Source organism: Pteronotus mesoamericanus, unplaced genomic scaffold (genome assembly GCF_021234165.1).
Source record: "Pteronotus mesoamericanus isolate MK-2021 breed Mesoamerican mustached bat unplaced genomic scaffold, CSHL_Meso_final contig_20, whole genome shotgun sequence".
NCBI lineage: Eukaryota > Metazoa > Chordata > Mammalia > Chiroptera > Mormoopidae > Pteronotus > Pteronotus mesoamericanus.
In genome coordinates, this window is record NW_026555085.1 from 4,825,378 (window position 1) to 4,845,834 (window position 20,457).

Below are 20,457 nucleotides of genomic sequence, written 5' to 3' on the forward strand. Positions count from 1 at the left end.
ACTGATAATTATTTTTAACTTAACACTAAACACACACACATGGAACAAGACTGATGTTCTCAAACACTGCAGAACAGTAAGAAGCCAGTATCTCTGCAGCAAAGGGATTTTTTAAAAAGTCGTGTATATTTTTTCTTCTCTCTCCCTTAGAAATGCTAACATTTCATTTTTAAAAATCTGCCCTGGCTAGTGTGGCTCAGTGGATTTAGTACTGGCCTGCAAACTAAAGGTTCACCAGTTCAATTCCCAGTCAGGGCACATGCCTGGGCTGTGGGCCAGGTCCCTGGTTGGGGGTGTGCAACAGGCAGCAAACTGATGTTTCTCTCTTTCTCCCCCGTCCAAACAAACAAACAAACAAACAAACAAACAAACAAATAAGGGGGGGGGCTCTTGAGAGGTGGCCTGAAAACAGAGTCCAGACCAGAGGGAAGAGACAAATGATCTCTCTCCATTCTGATACCTGATTACATGTTCATGTGTTATTCAATAAATAGTTCACAGTCTAGTAGGAGAAAAGGATTAGTAAACAAACACCTGAAATACAATGTGTTAAGTACAACAACAAACATGTGTATAATTTAATGAAAAAGGGAGATACTTTTCCTTGGAGTGGTGGGAAGAGTAAACAAGGGGAAAGGTGACTTCAGAATCCCACAGATGGGCAGGAGTTTACTAGAAAGAAGGCAAAAGATATTTTAGGTACTGGGAACAGTATGAACAAGAGCTTGGGGAAGTGAAAGCAAGTGGTGTCTTTGGGGACTGGCTACAGGGGAGTAAGGAGGCGACTAAAGATGAAAGAGAAAACAAGGCCAGGCCAAATCATGAGCAGCTTTAAGTCTCATTCCAAGGACCCTGGCTTTATTACAGCAGGTACAAAAGTTCAGGCAAAGAATGATGTCGCATAAGCACTATGAAATACCTTTTCTAACATTAAATATTTCGGAGGGTGTAAAAATTAAAGTTTCCACTATCTGCAAAAACAGAGGAAAACATTAATTCCAAGACTCCTTCAAATAACTCCAAAGATCCTACAGGTCATGAGTCCAGCTAAGAGTTCCCTGAGGGCAAGAAGTATTCACTATTTATTCTTCTTTGGATTTCCAGGACATGGGATATAGTGAAACCAATAGGGATTGATCTGTGAATAAGGATAATAAGATAAAACAAAACAAAAACAAAAACAAAAGAAAAAAAAGGACTTCCGGCCAAGATGGAGGCAGGTAGGTACACTTTGCCTCCTTGCACACCCAAAAGGAGAACAACAAATTTAAAAACAAAAATCAACCAGAACTGCCAGAAAATCAAACTGTATGGAAGCCCAACAACCAAGGAGTTAAAGAAGAAACATTCATCCAGACTGAGACAGGTAGCCACAGTAGAGAGGCGCAGCAAGGCAGTGGCTGGAGGACTGGGCAGGCCCACATTTGCGTGCAGATAAACTGGGAGGAACAACTGGGGAACAAGGCAGACTAAGCAATCCAGGATTCCAGTGCAGGGAAATAAAGCCTCAAAACTTCTGGTTGTAAAAACCTGTGGGGGTTGCAGCAGCAGGAGATACTTCTCCAGCCTCTCCAGCCTCTCCTTTGCTGGAGAGACCCACAGGGTCCTAGAACATACACAAACCCATGCCTGGGAATCAGCACCAGAAGGGCTCAATTTGCTTGTAGGAAGCGAGAGAAGTGACTGAAAGCTGGCCGAGAGCCGAGCAAGTGGCACTGTTCTCTCTGACCCCTCCCCGACAAACTGCGCCACAACACAGCACCATGGGTTGTCCCACCCTGATGAATAACTAAGGCTCTGCCCCTTACAACATAACAGGTGTGCTGAGTAAAAAAAAAATATGGCCCAAATGAAAGAACATATCAAAACTCCAAAAACAGAACTGAGTGATGAACAGATAGCCAGCCTATCGGATGCACAGGTCAAAACACTGGTAATCAGGATGCTCACAGAAATGGTTGTGCATGGTCGCAAAATGGAGAAAAAAGTGTGGGGCTATGCAAAGTGAAATAAAGAAAAATACACAGGGAACCAACAGTACAGGGAAGGAAACCAGGAATCAAATCAACAACAGAAGCAGAAGGAAGAAATAAAACATTCAACCAGAACAGAATGAAGAAGTAAGAATTCAAAAACATGAGGAGAGGCGTAGGAACCTCCAGGACAACTTTAAATGTTCTAACATCCAAATCATAGGGGTGCCAGAAGGAGAAGAGGAAGAGCAAGAAATTGAAAACTTGTCTGAACAAATAATGAAGGAGAACTTCCTCAATCTGGCCAAGGAAATAGACTTCCAGGAAGTCCAGGAAGCTCAGAGAGTCCCAAACAAGTTGGACCCAAGGAGGCACACACCAAGGCACAACATAGTTACATTACCCAAGTTAAAGATAAGGAGAGAATCCTAAAAGCAGCAAGAGCAAAGGAGACAGTTACCTACAAAGGAGTTCCCACAAGGCTATCAGCTGATTTCTCAAAAGCAACCTTGCAGGCAAGAAGGAGCTGCAGAGAAGTATTCAAAGTCATGAAAGCCCAGGACCTCCATCTAAGATTATTCTATCCAGCAAAGCTATCATTTAGAATGGAAGGGCAGATAGAGTGCTTCCCAGATAAGGTCAAGTTAAAGGAGTTTATCATCACCAAGCCCTTATTATATGAAATGTTAAAGGGACTTATCTAAAAAAGAGACCAAAACTATGAACAGTAAAATGACAACAAACTCACAACTATCAACAACTGAACTTAAAAAAATGAAGCAAACTAGAACAGGAACAGAATCACAGAAATGGAGATCAGAGAGGAGGGGGTAGTGGAGAAAATGGAAGAAAAGGAACAGGGAATAAGAAGCATAAATGATCAAAATAGACAGGGGAAGGTTAAGAATAGTATAGGAAATAGAAAAGCCACAGAACTTACATGTATGACCCATGGACATGAACTAAGAGGGACAGGAAATGCTGGTGGGAGGTATGGTACAGGGAAGAGGGTAATAAAGGGAAGAGAAAAAATGGGACAACTGTGATAGCAAAATCATACTTTAAAAAAAAGGAGATGATTCCAAGGTTTCTGGCCTGATCATCTTACTGAGGTGCTGATGAGAAGAGTATGAGTTTGCCTAGGAGATGTTAAAATTCAGAAATGTACAGACTATCCAGGTGTTCTGTCCAAAAGCAGTTAATATACAGGTTTGGTACTCCAAAAAAAGTTTGCAGTATGAATTTGAGCATCATCATGTATGTTCTGCTGGTGACAGTTGAAGCCATGAGGTCACTGAGCATGACTGAAGTCCAGCTCAGAATCTAGTAATCCCAAGGCAAAGATAAGACTAGAAAGAGACAGAGCAAGAACATTCAGAGAGGGAGCAGAAATAAAAGAAATATTATATGACTCTAGGAAGGTACACATTTCAAAAGACCTTTGGAATATGGTGCCAAATGATAAAGGTCAGTATAGAGACTGTTAGATCTGGAAGCTAGGTAGTCACTAATAAACATTTCACTGGAGTGGGTAAATAATACACTGGGTTAAAGAATAAATGGAAAACAGGAAGAAATGATGGTGAGTATAGATCACTTTGTTCAGAAAGTTTGGCAATAAAGAGAAGTGTTAGTAGCTTGATAGTCATCAGGTTGAAGAAAGTATGCACATTTTGTGCATTTTTTTAATATGACATATCTAGAGATTTTGTGAACAAAGACTGCCTTCAGTGTTCTTTTAGTACCTACTAGGTTATATAATAAAAATAGCAACATTATTAAATCATTGTTTAGAATGTAAGATATGTCTCCTGCAATTTACTAAATTTTAACTAAAATCTTAGTGCAAAAGGGACAGCACTAGACTGAACCAACCAACAGTCATTAAGTTCAAGTCATTCACCTGCATGGAGTAACTGTTTAAAGAGAGGCCGTGTCCTGTTATGTAGTTTGACAGGTTCTATGAGCAACACTGAGGATGCAGTACGATGTTACCTTAATTCCTTCACCCTGGGCTGCACAAGGACATACTTACCTCCATAGTAGAGTCCTGTAGCAGTGCACATCCGCCACTGTCCCTGATACATTCCTGCTCTGCTAGGGCTGCACATCTGGACGCTGACATCTGCAATCTCTTGGGGCTCTAGTGATCTCACCATCACCATATTCACGTGTCCAAATTGGTCTCCCCCGACATATTTAAGACACACCCCTGGAGGCCAGGCCTCTGCTCCTGAGTTCAAGCAAAAGAAAAAATGTTAAGCAATCAGTGGTCTCTGCTTGGTGCAGTTCATTACAAAGCTATGGAAAAGGCCTCTTTCTATGTCTCTCACACATGTAATCCTGCCCATGTATCCCTAAGCTATATAACGTCTCACATGACTGATCAGAGGGAACTATCAGAGTAAATAACCTCTGACCAACAGGCTATCTCTAAGAGAAGATACATAAAGCAAAAGCGAAGCAGTTGCTCAAGAAGATTTTTAGGTGACCCCAGGGAAGGCCACACATTATACTAAATCTGTAGAACCTCAGAATGATATATTTGAAGAGCCATGAAAACAAGCACAGGGCCACATTGTTGGGGGACTGCTTTCTCTACTAAGACGTAATACATGCCCATTTTCACTCAAACTTTTTAAGCTAAAATTCGTAGTATAAATATGTCTGACTATCCCCAGTTTTTTCACCCAACCAAGGAGATGAAACACATAAGAAGTAATTTCTATGATAATGTTTTCACTTTAAAACTGCTTTTTCCCTGATGTATGACTTTTCTTGTGGAATCCTTAATTGTGAAAAGTTCTAGGCTCAAAAGACTCTGTAAATACAAGACAGGGGAGTCAAGTGCAAGTTTCATGTGCAGGTTCTAACAATAATAGGGAAAATATGAACAGTGTGATGAACTCCCCTGATAACAACACAATGAACTGTGTGGGATGGCACCAGCGAGAGAGGTGCTTGTACAAAGGACAGAAATGTCATTTACAGAGAAATGGCTTTGGCAGAAATGTCCTTCCTCCTTTGGAAGTGGCAAAGATCTTATTTGGTACCTACTCTTGGGTACCTATTTTCATGTAAACTGCCCTCTTAAAAAAAAACTGCCAGCAGTGTCCTCTTAAGTTAACACTACAGAGAGCAACTGCAGCTGCTAGAAAGGGTGTGGATGATACACTGATGATATATACAAATTTTATTTTTCATTTCTGGGGCCTATGGCCTGGCAAAACCATATCCACCCTATATCAAGAGCAGTAGCAGCTGACATAAGCATCTTGGAAAACGTTTGTCTTTTTAAAGACCGAGATCCAGGAGGAAAATTAGCCTACTGTTGTAGGGCTGAATTCACAATTTTCTTTAAAATATCGACACAAACACACCTACCTGAAACAAGACACTAACTGTTTATATGAAAACCCCTATAAAGTTTGGAGATTGCATTTCAGGGTAAGTGACATAAAAGCATTGATTCTGTCACCATTTACTCCCTGTAACTCATTAAATGACTAGAACATAATAATGTTTATTGAATGAATGAACTTCTAAGAAAATAAGAAAAACAATGACTGTTTAGGTGTGGGAATACTTGGCTCTCCAGAGCATAAAATCATAAGCAGCTGAGATGGGCAGATATCTCGGCTACGCAAAGAGGGAGTGCTGTTATATTCCAGGGAGAACTGAGTCAGTTGGTAAAACATTAAAAAATTCATGTTAAATTATGCAGCTACAGTCCTGATCTTTTTAGCATCCTAAATACCCTATTGATGTAAATTGGAAGAGCATCCACCATCAACTCTGAAGTGTTAATTTGCTATGAACTGAAGAACCATCATCTGTCTTCCATGAGTTACCAATAATTCACTATGACACACAATTCTTATAGCCCCAACTGATAGGTCAGGTGACTCTGAAAAAGTCAAAGAGGCTGATTCCACCTGGCTAAGTATATCTGAAACCAGGATTTGAGAAATATAATACAACAGGTTTCAAATTAAGACTGATAGAAACTAGCTAAATGGGGGATGAATGTATACCTATACAGATATCTATATAGATATAGACTAATCTGTGTTTTGACTTTCCAAGATTAAATGTCACAAGCATGCATATGATTAAGGCTGTGATTCACCAGTTATCATGGAATATAATTTTATTTTAAAAAATAAAAATTACATCCTCCCTCCCCATTTTGCAATTTTGAGATAGAGAGCATGGCAAAAATGAAATAAAAGATCCAGCAGTTCCAGAAAGCCTGGGACTTACTAGATATGTGATTACAAAAATAGTTTGGAGACAGTAAGGAACATCCAAAGAACAATGCAGAAGACAACAAACCTCAGTGGAGATTCCCTATTCTTTTAATGCTTTTAAGTTTAGAGATTGCATTTCAAATTAAGTGGCATAAAAACAGAAACTTTCATTGATTTTTGTCACCATTATACCCCTGTACCTGATAAAGTGACTAGAACATAAAATTTGTTGAATGAATGAAACAGAATGATCTCTATAATCATATTGAAGAGAAAGGTAGAAAATTTATGCTTTTAGGGAGCCAAAAGAAAAATGAAGGAATAGTTATTCCTTCTCAGGTTCTTCTCCCAACTCTTGTTTTATACTGACTTCTACATAGTTCAAAAAGTAAAGATACCTCTAAAACCATTCTCATGACAATCACAACTACTTCACCAGCTGTGGTTGGTGTGGCTCAGTGGATTAAGCACCTTCCTTAATCAGAACCAGAGGGTCGTCAGCTTCATTCCCAGTTAGGGCACACGCCTGGGCTGTGGGCCAGGTCCCCAGTAGGGGGCGTGCGAAAGGCAACCACACTTTGATGTTTCCCTCCCTTCCCTTGTCTACAAATAAATAAATAACTAAATAAATAACTAAATCCAAAAGAAACCCAACTACTTCACCAAAGTCAGAGAAACACCAGGGTTATCATTGCATGCTCAGCTTAATATTCACTACCCTTGGACAACAGAGTATGGCTGTAACAACTTAGAAGCTAGTTGTACATGTTAGTAAAGAGTACTGTCTACTTCCATCCTTAGAGGGACAGTTTCAAATTTTTACCTTAAACTTCAATGTAAAGTTTCCTGCTCAAATTTCCCACACTTCTAACACTTAAATAGTGACAAAAGTTTGGATCATGGGATTTTACACCTATATCATTAAATGTCTCACTTCTGTTTTTCTGTGATCTAAACTTAAGGATTTAAACAGTATTACTAGTTTAATTTTAAACAATGTGTGGCATTTATCTTCTCTGGGGAAGTTGTTGGGACAGCTATGTGCAGTTCCTATTCATCTCATCTGTTGTATACATGAATACCAGGCATGCCTAAAACATGACAGCAGAGAAGATCATGAAAATTATTTAAGAAACTCTTTAAGTGAGCACTAGAGATTATGAATGAAAGTAAGAGAGCCAGAGAAGAAATAGCAAAGCCTGCCCTACTTCTGTGTTTCTACTCCAGTCCCAGATTAGGGTGGTGCCAAAGAACCACTGCACATGCACACTTTTCCTCTCTCTCTAACAAAACACCTGTCACTCAGTTACTGGAGGCCAGGTTCTCTTTAATCAGGTGGAAAGCATTTAGTTTACAGATAGAAAACTATTTTACAACTGGTTGAACAAATTCCAGAAGAATAAAAAAACTATTTGTTCAAAGTACTCAAAAGGCAAAGCTCTAAGCAATTGTGGCTCAACTTTTCAAGAGGCATTCAGGAACCAAAAAATGCTGTTTACAGGAAAAAAGGCTACAGACCCACAGGCTGTTTAAAACTGGCGTTACTATGTAAAAATAGGAGGAAAATGCAGTCAGGCCCACAAATACAGATTTTCTCCAAGTCAAAGGGAAAGGCAGGCTCTTTGGGTTTCTGGTTTTACAGTCTAGCCATTTTATATTAATCCCTCTTCCAACACCCCTCTCCCCATTGACCCTGGTAACTGTCTAGTGGGTGAACTGATATATCAAGAGGTTTTCTAAAATATAAAATGGTTATTCTGCAACAAGATAGTACTTAAAATATTTCAACATTACTCTAACAACTTACAATATTTAAAAGCATTATAATGACTTCATAGAAGTCCTGACCATTTTCACTATAAATAAACAAGGTCTTAGATTAATTTTTTAAAATGAAATAAAACTTCTGAGTATTTCACACTTTCTAAATAAACACCACTCATTTAAAAATTTCATGTATAAAAGTTTCAAAGGCATTTTTTAAATTTTTAAAAAAGACTGTATTTACTTACTTTGAGAGTGGGGAAGGGAGGGAGAAAGAGAGGGAGAGAAACATCAATGTGTTACAGACACATCGACAGGTTACCTTTGATAGAGGCAACCTATCAATGTGTCTCTCACATGCCCCCAACTGGGGATCTGTTCTGCAACACAGGCATGTGCCCTGACTGGGGCTCAAACCGGAGATCCTTGGGTTCACGGGATGGCACTCAATCCACTGAGCCATACCAGCCAGGGCTCTAAAGCATTGGTTTAATCAGTAACAGCAGGTTTTAGTAATACAAAGAAAAAACACATGAATAGAAGCTGAATTAAAGACACTTTTCATATTCTTAAAAGCAGGCAGCACTAAGAAAGCTAAGAAAGAAATTTGGCAAAGTAAAGATAACCAAACTTAAAACAAGAATTTCAAGAAAAATAAAAAATACAGCTATTTTCCCATATTACCATGTGCCTCTCAAACTAACAATATGCCACACTGTTATAACCAAAAAGGAAAAGAAGCTAATAAAAATTTTACAAAGCCACAGATGTCCCCAGTCATCTACAACACTAGGTCAAACCAAATGATGTATGTTTGCTCCATGACTCACTGAACCTTTATCCAAGGGAGAATTACTTCTAAATAAGTAAAAAAAAAACTAATACCAACAATTTGGTATATTAGTTATTATATAAAAGTCTAGCTTAACCAGCCTTTCCTCATCCTCAAAGAAATATAAAGAACTGAAAAGTAAAGTCAATAAAAATTCACTTTTATAAGGTTTGAGCCCCCAGAATTTTACATCATCTCATATCAGATTACTTGCTAGCTAGGGTTCCCCCACAGCCACAAATTTTTAGCTAAATATCCTTTTGCCTAGTTTTCTATCTCTCAGAATTTCTGTCTCAATAACTGGGATGTTAAAGCATCCTCACCCAGTCAGCATAAATTGTTCTTGGATGGGACAAAGAATACTAAACCCACTCAAATGTAAAAAGTCATTAGAAAACAATTTAACAATTAAAAGGTAGTGAACAGTTACCAGACACATACTCAAACACTATTTTCAAAGAACTATGGTTAGCTTAATTTTAATTTTTCTTAAAGTCAGCAATATACCAAAAACAAAGCTTTAAAAAAAATAATCTCAATCTTTCCCCCCCTTTCCCATTATAAGCAAATCCCCACAGTTCTCACTCTATTTTTCAAAGTGAAATTAATGTCTCAGATAGATATCTCAATTAAATTTCACACAGAATCATCCTATGGTTGTAAAGAAATGAGCTCACAGTTCTTATTCTAGCTACTTTGTTCTATTCATGGCTGTACCTCCACTAGCCTGACGGAAATAAATGGAAGATTAACTAGAGCAGAATTAAAGTGATGGAGTAGAACCACCACACACAGGCCTAGTTCCTGGTATCAAATGAATATTCAATTGTGTTTAGATGCCATTAAGAACTAAATTGTTCTTCCTAATCTAGGACAGGGAATATTTCGTTGATGTTTGGTCATCATACAAGTACAAGAAATGCTACATCATGTGCAAGCAAAATCTCAGAGTTATACAATCACATTTGTAATACTACTAAGAAAAGGAAAACTGGACAAGGAGAATTGCCCATTATATACATACCGGAATTCTGGATCCTCCATGTTTTTATGAACTGAGTATCAGGAGGTATTGACTCCCCTTCTCCTATGGTGACATCTTCAACAAAAGACATAGAGGGCATACTGATGTTTGGGCTCTCAAAGTCATAATAGGCGCCAATTGCTGCTTGTAGGTTCCTACAAAGAGAAAAGGTAAAATACCTCAGTTCTGTCTAGAGTATATCATCCTAACTGTTGAAGAAAGAAAAAGGAAGGGAGGGAGGAAGGAAGAGGGAAGGAGGGAGGGAAGGAGGGAGGGAAGGAGGGAGGGAGGGAGAGACAGAGAGAAAGCCAGCCAGTCAGCCAGCGTTTTAGGGTTTGTAAAAGAACCTATGGCTCCTGGTATATAAATCTTCAGAGCCAGCTATTTTGGCTAAGGAACAGGAAAAACACCAGTACCAACAAACTTGTGCACCATTTTCACCTAAAGTACCCACATAAAAAAGCAACAATCATTATCACTGTCAGTTAAAACATGAGGAAATTTCCCTCTTACCTGAAAGGATAGCAAGTATGAGTCCAGCAAGTCAATTAAGAGAGCTTCTCTGCAACTATTACTGAAATTTGAAACATTCTAATTTTGTAAAAAAGCAATATATGCACATCGTTTATAAGTTTCAGATAGTAAAAAATATCCATCTTATTTCCTTTCTTACACACACACGTAATTGTTCATATAACTTTCTTAGATATCTTTCCAGAACTTCCTTATGTACATACAAATAATATATAGTCTCATTTTGCCCCCTTTTACACAACTGGTAGCATATTATTCACTGCCCTTTGCTTTATTTCCTCAACAATGTCATGAACACATTTCTATGTCCGTGCATAATGAGTATCCTCACTGTTTTTTATATGTGTATCCAATATGTAGACACATAATTACTTATGTAACTAGATCACTTTTGAGTTTGTTTTCAAGCTTTAATTCTTCTATAAAAAAGCTTAGGCACACAGCAAGTGCATCTATAAGATAAATTCCTGTAAGTCATACCACTGGGTCAAAGGGTATATATTTATGGTTTCAATATGTATCTAAACTTCCCTCAATAAAAGCTGTACACTTTTTAGTTGTTGACTTCCAGTCAACATGGAGATGTAGGTAAACACAGCTTGCCTCCTGGCACAACCACCGCAAAAATTGTAACTAGACTACAAAATAAGTGTTACCTACAATTGTCAGAAAAATCAAGCTGTATGAAAGTCCAATAATCAGGGAATTTAAAAATGTCACATTCATCCAAACACATAGGAGGGGTGTAAGCACAGAGACACTTGGAGATGCAAAACTCACAGTCTCACATCCACGTGTACTACATAAAAATCAGGAGGGACACCTCGGAAGTGAGGGATCCCAGCCCCATGACCAGACCACTCAGCCAGGAAGGTAAGTCCCCGTAATTTACGGCTATAAAAACTAGTGCGGGTTGGGCAGAGGAAGAAACTGGAGGGTTCTCAGGAGCCTCCCCTTAAATGGCACACAACAGACTCAGGACTTATGCAGACTCACTCCCTCTGGGCTTCAGCACTGGGGCAGAAGCTAGAAGGGCACCAGTGGCATACAGGAAGAAACTGAAGTGCCTGGCATCACCGTAAGTGCCGGGGGACAGCTTCCTCCCAGACAAAACCCCAGAGGCGAGTCTGTGGCACTGTCCCCGTTTGAGCCCTCTCACACAGAGCCACAAAGTGGAGACACTATATCAGAGACTCCACAAACCTGGTTCACACGGGTTGCTCCCCACGATTATGTAAGGCTCCGCCCCATCCGACTTACTGGTGCACTTCTCTACAACAAGCCATGCTACTAAGACAGGGAGTCAAAGCATCTCTACCTAATACACAGTAAAAAACACAGGAAGGCTGCAGAAATGCAGAGCCAAAGTTATATGGCTCAAATCAAAGAACAGAACTAAACCCCACAAAAAGGAACTAAACAAAATGGAGATAATCAATCACACAAATAGTTCAAAGTACTGGTTATTAGGGTGCTCAAGGAACTCCTGGGTACCTCAACAGCATAAAAAAAAGACGCAAGTACAAACGAAGGTTACATTAAGTGAAATAAAGAAAAATTTACAGTGAACCAACAGTAGAGTGGATGAACCCAAGAATCAAATCGATTATTTGGAACATGAGGAAGCAAAAACCAACCAACCAGAACAGCAAGAAGAAAAAAGAATCCAAAAAAACAAGGATAGGCTAAGGATCCTCTGGGAAAACTTCAAACACGCCAACATTTGAATCGCAGGGGTGCCAAAAGGAGGAGAGAAAGAGCAGGAAATTGAAAACTTATTTGAAAAACCACTGACAGAAAACGTCCCTAATTTGAAGGAAATAGACATACGAGTCCTGAAAGCACAGAGTCCCAAACAAAATGGACCCAAAGAGCACCACACCAAGACACATCATAATTAAAGTACCAAATGTTAAAGATAAAGAGAGAATCCTAAAAGCAGCAAGAGAAAAGCAGAGACTTACCTACAAAGGAGTTCCCATAAGACTTAGCTGATTTCTCAAAAGAAACTTTGCAGGCTAGAAGGCACTGGCAAGAAGTACCATATTTTGCCATGTATAATGTGCTCCTGTGTATACTGCACACTCACGGGTTTGGCCCAAACTTTCATACAAAAATTTTTAATTTTAATTTTTTAATTTAACTGTTATTTATTTATATTTAGAAACAAAACCGATTATCATATACCAGGGTATTATTTTGCATACAAATATCATTAATGCTTTCCATTAAACGCATTTTAACGCATACACATAAATAAAAGAATTAAAAACATTTATATAGATATGGAGTAGATTCTACCCATGCATAACGTGCATCCTTATTTTTCCCTCAAAAATGTGGGCAAAAAGTACACATTATACACAGCAAAACACAGTATTCAAAGAGATGAACAGCAAGGACATACAATCTATATTACTCTATCCAGCAAAGCTATCATTTAGAATGGAAGGGAAGTACACACAGTGTACTTTCCAGATAAGGTAAAGCTAAAGGAGTTCATCATCACCAAGCCCTTATTATATGAAATGTTAAAGGGACCGATGGAAGAAAAAGAAGATCAAAACTATAAACATTAAAATGGCAATAAATTCACAACTATCAACAACTGAATCTAAAAAACAAGCAGAACAGAATCAGAATCATAACTATGGAGATCATCTGGAGGATTATCAGCTGGGAGGGAGAAAAGGGAGAAAGGGGGAAAAGGTGCAGGGATTAAGAAGTACAAATTGGGGGTCTTCCAGTCAAGATGGAGACATAGGCAGACATGGCTCACCTCTTTGCACATCAAAATTACAACTAAAATATCTATATTTTCTATATTATAAAATTCTATAGAACAATCATCACTCAGGAACTTCAGAAATCAAGCTCAATGGAAGTCTGACAACTACGGAATTGAAGAAACCACATCCCTCCAGAATGGTAAAAGGGGTGCAGATGGGGAATTGGGCGGGCCCCACACCCATGTGGATAAAAATTCAGGAGGGATATCTCAGGAGCAAGAGGTCCCAGGCTACATCAGGCCTCCTAGCCCAGGGTTCCAGTGCCAGAAAGATAGGCCCCCACAATTTCTGGCTGCAATAATGGAAGAGGCTGCTGGAGCCCCAGGCAGTTCCTCTTGGGGAACTTACACACAGACTTGCCCCCTCTGAGTGCTAGCACAAGGGTGTGGGGGTGGCAGCTTGAAGGGCACTAGTGGTATGCAAGGAGAGACTGAAATGTCTGGCATCAGGCAAGCAAAGGCCATTATCCCTTTGCTGAGTCCTCTCCTCACAGAGGTAAGCTGGTCCCATATCTGGGACTCCATCAGCCTAGCTAACACTGTGTGATCTACCTGGAAGATCCACAGAGTCTTTACCTCACCTGATTTACAGGTCCACCCATGCTGCTTTTCCAAAAGAATGGCTGGTCTTAGCTCCTAAGTCCTAACAACCAACCAACAGCTGGCTTCAGTGAGGCCTCGCAGCAGCCAGATTAGAGTCACAGGTTGGCTTCACCTGGGAATCTCCAAGCCCAGCACAAGTAGCAACCATCTCAGATTGCTTTAGAGTTCAGGCAGGGCTGTCCTGGGCAAAACACAGGTAGGGGCTAACCTTGGCCTGCACCACCTGGAAAACCCCAGAGCCAGTGGACAGCTACAGACCATGTCAAAGCACCACCACCCTGCCCCTGCCAAAATGATCCTCCACGGAGGGTGGCGGTTGGTGGTCAGTGGTCACAGCCAAGTCCTTGGAGTTGACTGGCTTAAGTAAATCCCACCCATTGCTCTGCCAACAGCAACCAAGGCTCAACTACAAGAGGAGGGTGTATTCAGCCCACACAAAGGGCACACCCCGAGTACCCAGCGTGGGTGATAGGGGAGGTTGTACCACTGGACCCTATGGGCCACCTACTACATTAGGCTACACTACCAAGACACGGAGTCAAAGCAGGTCTACCTAATTCACAGAAACAAACACAGTGAGGCTACCAAAATGAGGAGACAAAGAAACATGGCCCAATGGAAAGAACAGATAAAAACTCCAGGAAAAAAGCAAAACAAAATGGAGAAAAGCAATCTATCAGATGCAAAGTTCAAAATACTGTTCACAAGGATGCTCAAGGAATTTAGTGAAGACCTCAGCAGCATAAAAAAGACCCAGTCACAGATGAAGGATACTTGATTGAAATAAAGAACAATAAACAAGGAAACCACAGTGGAATGGATGAAGCCAAGAATCAAATCAATGATTTGGAAAATAAGGAAGCAAAAAATCACCACACAAAACAACAAGAAGAAGAAAAAAATGAGGACAGTATAAACAGCCTCTGAGACAATTTTAAGAGGTCCAACAATCACCCCATAGGGGTGCCAGAAGTTGAAGAGAAACAGCAAGAAATTGGAAATCTATCTGAAAAAAAAGTGGAAGAAAACTTCCCTAATTTTGTGAAGGAAATACGCATACAAGTTTAGGAAGTACAGAGAGTCCCAATTATGATGGATGCAAAGAGGTCCACTCCAAGACATATCATTATTAAAAGGCCAAAGTTTAAAGATAAAGAAAAACTCTTAAAAGCAAGAGAAAGGAAGTTAGTTGCCGGAAGGTTGACATATTGGAGGTGGGGAGAATAGGTGAAGAGGTGAAGGGATTAAAAAGTACAAGTAAGTAGTTACAGAATAGCCATGGGGATGTAAAGGACAGTATAGGAAATAGAGTAGCCGAAGAACTTACATGTTTAACCCATGGACATGAACAGTGGTGGGGGACTGCCTGAGGGAGTAGGGGTTTAGGGGGAGGCAGGCAAAGGGGGGAAAATCAGGACAATTGTAATAACATAATCAATAAAATATATTGATATTTTATATTGATACTTAAAAAATAAATTTAAAAAAATAAGTACAAATTGGTAGGTATAGAATAGACAGGCAGATGTTAAGAACAGTAAAGGAAATGGAGTAGCCCAAGAACTTGCATGCATGACCCATGGACATGAACTAAGAGGGGGGAGGATTGCCAGATGGGATGGGCAGTACCTGGTAGAAGGGGCAAAGGGGGAAAAATTGGGAAAACTGTAATAGCATAATCAATAAAATATATTTTTTTAAAAGCTGTACACTTAATGAATCCTATCAAGAATGTATGAGTGCTTATTTCCCTACTTGCTTAACAGTGTTTATCCAACGTTTTTGATGTTTTGTCAATCTGGTAGGTAAAAAATAAGATCTCTATGAGGTCTTAAAATGATTTTCTCTTTTCTTGAGAGACAGTATCTTTTACATATTCATGAGACATTTGTAGTTTCTTTTTTTTGGAAGCATTTTGTAAAAGTTGGTGTTCTTTTAAATTACTCATAAATCCCCTTATGCCAGAAGGAACTACCAAGCACACAAACCAGAGTCCCTAATTGAACAGAATGGCATGATTGACAGCTTGTTGTGCAGTACCAGAAGCCAAAAGCCAGTAAGGGGTTTAAGTAAGCTGTGTTCATTAGAGAGACCAAAGAAATTGCTGGTAATTACAGTAACTGCTTCTCTTACAGTCATCTTACTCAAACTAGTGACATCATCCCCAGTCACCCCAGCAGGCCAACATCATAAATTGCATTTTTCCTAACATAACCCAACCATAAGCCAATGGATGCAATCAATTGTTTACACCTCTTTACCAGAGGATATTTTCCATTGTTTTTAGAGAGAAGAGAAAGACAGACAGACATCAATGTGAGACAGAAACATCGACTGGTTGCCTCCCCTATGTGTGCCAACAGGCTTAAGCCTGCAACCTAGGTATGTGCCCTGACCAGGGATCAAACCCACAACCTATCAGTTTACAGAACGTTGCTCTAACCAACTAAGCCACACCGACCAGGGCCAATGAATTGTTTTTCATTACGCGTAAACACAGCATGAAATAAGCTGTGACAGTTCAGCACTGCTCAACAACATGCTATTAACAGCAAGTACCTTCTCTGCTGGGAGGCTAGCCTGCTCCTCCAGGTGTTTCAACTACCAGAAAGACTAGTTATACTTAGAGCAGTTACCTCAGGTCAAGCCTCATGCAATGGTGGTGCATTATTTTAGTCAGTAATGAAAGGAATTACACCACCACCAGCTGCATGTCTTATGTGCTAAATTTTACATGGAGAAGAGCTGAGCCAGAGGCCAAACTGGCCCATTTAGATGCCCATTTACTTGACTATTCAATAGAAGGCTGAGGATTTAATCTTCCCAGCAACTTCCTGGTCCAGCTGGCTATGATCCAAAGTGAAGAATACATGACTGGTCAAACTAGGGGAAGCCCAACCCCTCCCTCCCACAAACAGGCTTAGGAAATACATCTGGAATCAGCCTTACACTTGGGGATTGGGGATAAAATGAGGGACAGAAATATATGCCTAGTTTTCATTTTGTTCTTCTGAAAACTTTTTATAGAAGTCATATGTCCAACTTTTCATGAAGATCATTTTTCTGCTGCAAGTCTCCAGCCAGTAGCCTGCTGAAAAGCTTCTGTTCGCTTGGCTATAAAATACACTTGGGAGGGGAGAAACTGTGTACTCAGGACAACTGCCAATTCTCATCCCCAGTCTGTGTCACATTTCACCTCTTGGCTCTGTCTGGTATCAGATAGGCCTTCGAGACCACTGCAGTAGAGACACTAACAAGTGGAAAAATCCAGCTACCCTATGTAGACAGAGTCATTCGCCTCATCAAATCTATTCACGTGCCCCAACCCATCCCATGGCCAGGCCAACAAATCGGCTTATTTGTACCTATGTTACATAGGTAATTTAGCCAGAGAAAGAGAAGGAAAGATTTTAAGTTCAAAGTGAAAGTGAAAGTAGTGAACTGGACTCCTGGCAGGAAGCAGGAGCGGAGAATGACAAAGCAAATTCATTTTCCTTCATTTCCCAAGTATAAGGCCTCCAGAGAGTGGACTTTAGTCCAGTGGTGCTCTGACCCATCAGACAGATACACAGCTCAAGATGTGGGTACATGGCTTCTCTGCACTCAAACCATTTCTATCACTGCCTCACTGGGTCAAAAAAGAGCAGGAATAGACCAAACAGCTCCGGTTCAGTGTAAGAACAAGTAGACATGACAGCACGTATTCCCACTCGAAACAACACACTCACCTATTATTAGCCAACAAGATATTCTACATGAAATAGAGTTGGCTGAGGAGATGCAAAAGGGAAAACACTGACTCTATATTCAGCCCAGCCTGAAAGTTTAAATAAACTTCCAGGTTCCTTCAGTGTTTCTGCTTTAAAAAAAAAAAAAGTTTTAATCTGATTTTAGATGGTTAAAAGCACCCTGAAGAACAAAGGGAGGCAGTGTAACAGTGGAGAAAGAAGGCATAAGCTAAGATGAATGATGGTGACGGGTGCACAACACTGTAAATATGCTCAATGCCACAGAACTATACACATAAAAATGGTTAAAATTTTCTATGGCATTGTTTAAGAGGCAGCTCCTACCTCTGTCTGTGTGGCTTTGAATAAGTGGCTAAACACCTTTGTCAGTTTACTTATCCCCAAAACTGAGTTTTTTGTATTAAAAGGTTGGCTTATATTTTATATTATAAGGCTGGCTGTGAAGATTGCATCAGGCAGTATATGTAAATGCCCTAGGCTGTCATTCACTCATTCACCAAATATTTAATTAATGAGCACTTATTCACATGCCAGGCATTTGACTTAGGACTAGGGAAAGAACAAACAGCCAGACAAGGAAAGTTCTTGCCTCTACAAAACTTATAGTCTAGCAGACAGAGGCAAACCAGGAACACTCAAACAAGGATAATTCCAACTGTCTCTCATACTAAGGATATCAATTCAAGGCATCTTCTCCTACTTGGGGTGAAAAATGGGCTTGGTGCACAATACAGTTTCAACTGCACCAGTTATGAGCTTAACCTGATTCAGAGCAGAAGAATTTGGTGATGCTGATATGTGTCCCCTGATGAAATGCAATTTTGTATCTCTGAAGTAGTATTATCGAACCTTCATTTTATAAAGACAAAAATGAACTGACAGGTAAACTGCCCTTATTAGTAAAATTTACTATTATTGATAATTATTATAGAATCAACTACTAATAGAATTTAGAGCCACATTTATTTAAAAGCATAAAGCGTTTAACTTACTCAAAATTTTCTAGTTATCTAATAACAATGAACATCTGATTTCCTTAAGAACATATTAATCACCACCATGAATTCCATAAACAAATTAGCTATAACCTCATTAACTGAATTCTTGAAAGTAGTCAAATACCTAACCTTGCATATGTTCACAAACACAGAACATTTATTTTTGTACTGTATATCATATATAAGTCAGATTACTGGTCTTACAAAAAAAATCTATATACTGAATATAGTCAGGAACATCACCCAAAAACATGGGGGTAGAAAGCAGTTAAAATCAGGAACTCAGACTTAAAGAAGGAATGCCGGAAATCTGCGTATTAGCTCAGATTCCCAAGGACATACAATTAGATACCTTCTCTTTCCATTCTCTGAATAAGAAATTCAAAATGATCCAAATTATTTATGAGAAAGAGAAAACAACCCGTCTTATTTGGACACAAATTAAAATGGGAAATCAGAATAACGAACCATTCCAATGAAGCACAAACAACAGCAACTTTGGGCTTCAAGGAATACTTACCCCAGTCTCCCTCACCAGAAATCAAAAGGGCTTTCCTAACTGTGAATGACTGAAAAACCTTGCTAGAAAAAGGATCAGCAAAACAGATGGCAGTTCTTAGCAGGGCTTTCCAACATCAACTCAACTGGATCTAACATGGAAGACCAAAAAGAGGGGTCAAAAAATATGTATTTATGACTATTGTGAATTTTAAGATCAGGAAAGAAAGAATTTCATTAAAACAAAATGATGGTTGCAGGTGGAGAATAAGAGATGGGCTAAAGAAGACTCACTATTTTCAAACTTAATAATTAACTCATGGATACTATTTAATATGTGAAGACAACAAAAAATAAAAGAACTTACAGAAAATTTCATTAAGAGGGGCAAACAAAGTTCATACCAGCTTTTTTTTTTCCTCCTCTAAGAGAGGAATGGGAAGAGAGAGAGAGACAGACAGAAACATCAATTTGTTATTCCACTTATCTATGCATTCATTCGTTGACTCTCTAAGTGCTCTGACTAGGGATCAAACCATAACCTTGGCGTATCTGGATGATGCTCTAACCAAGAGAGCTACCCAACCAGGGCCACACCAGCATTTACCTACTTCTTAGAGACCTAGCAAGTCCAACATTATTTCTTCTCTCTTTTTTTCCTGGCTATTTATTGATCCACTAATCTTATTACTTTTTAGAACTGGTTCGTCTATCACAGCAATTATATCTTTTCCAAAGAGAAAGTAAAAAACAAGCATTCCACCCTGAAAAGGCAAGGTGGTGGCACTGTTCTAGATTTAAAGAGACATAACAGCTAAATGCAATATAGGAGAGATACTCAACACTGGCATTGAAGGAGTTTAATTTCTAAGTGTCTTTGACTACTATGTCTGGATCAAACTATTTTTCCTTGAGTTTCTTTATTAGATTGATTCTTTTTTTACAAAAACAAAGAAAGGTTATAAAATATACATTTGGGCCCTGGCAGGGTAGATCAGTTGGTTAGAACGTCATCATGATACACCAAGGTTGCAGGTTTGATTCCTGGTCAGGGCACATACAAGTTGATTCCAATGAATGCATAAATAAATGGAATAACAAATTGATCCCTCTCTCTCACTTGCTCTCTTTCTCTCTCTGAAAAAAAAAAAAAAAAAAAAGGAAAGGAAAATCAATAAAAAAATACACTTGGGGGCAACTGAGGAAATTTAAATATGAACTGGCTATTTTTTATTAAAGAATTTGTGTATAGTATCTTAATATCTTACTATGTGGTTATGTAAGAAGATGTCCTTATTGTAGGAGAAGCATGCTGAAATATTTAAGGGTGAAGAGTCATGATATTTACAAACTTCAATGACTCAAAAAATTTTATATATTAAAAAATATATCAAAAATGTTAACTATGTTTAATCTAGGTAGTAAGTATAGAGTATATACACAC

The 20,457-nt window shown here is 39.1% G+C and overlaps 1 protein-coding gene across 1 annotated transcript in view; it reads right to left on the reverse strand.

Moving 5' to 3' along the window:
- The window catches only part of ILRUN (inflammation and lipid regulator with UBA-like and NBR1-like domains), a 101,129-nt gene that overhangs the window by 51,724 nt on the left and 28,948 nt on the right, over window positions 1-20,457 (reverse strand). Inside the window, exons 2-3 of the mRNA XM_054569252.1 lie at window positions 9,844-9,998; window positions 4,009-4,206 (exon numbers count right to left, since the gene is read on the reverse strand). Coding sequence (XP_054425227.1) covers window positions 4,009-4,206; window positions 9,844-9,998 — 353 coding nt within the window. The remainder of the gene's footprint in view (window positions 1-4,008; window positions 4,207-9,843; window positions 9,999-20,457) is intronic.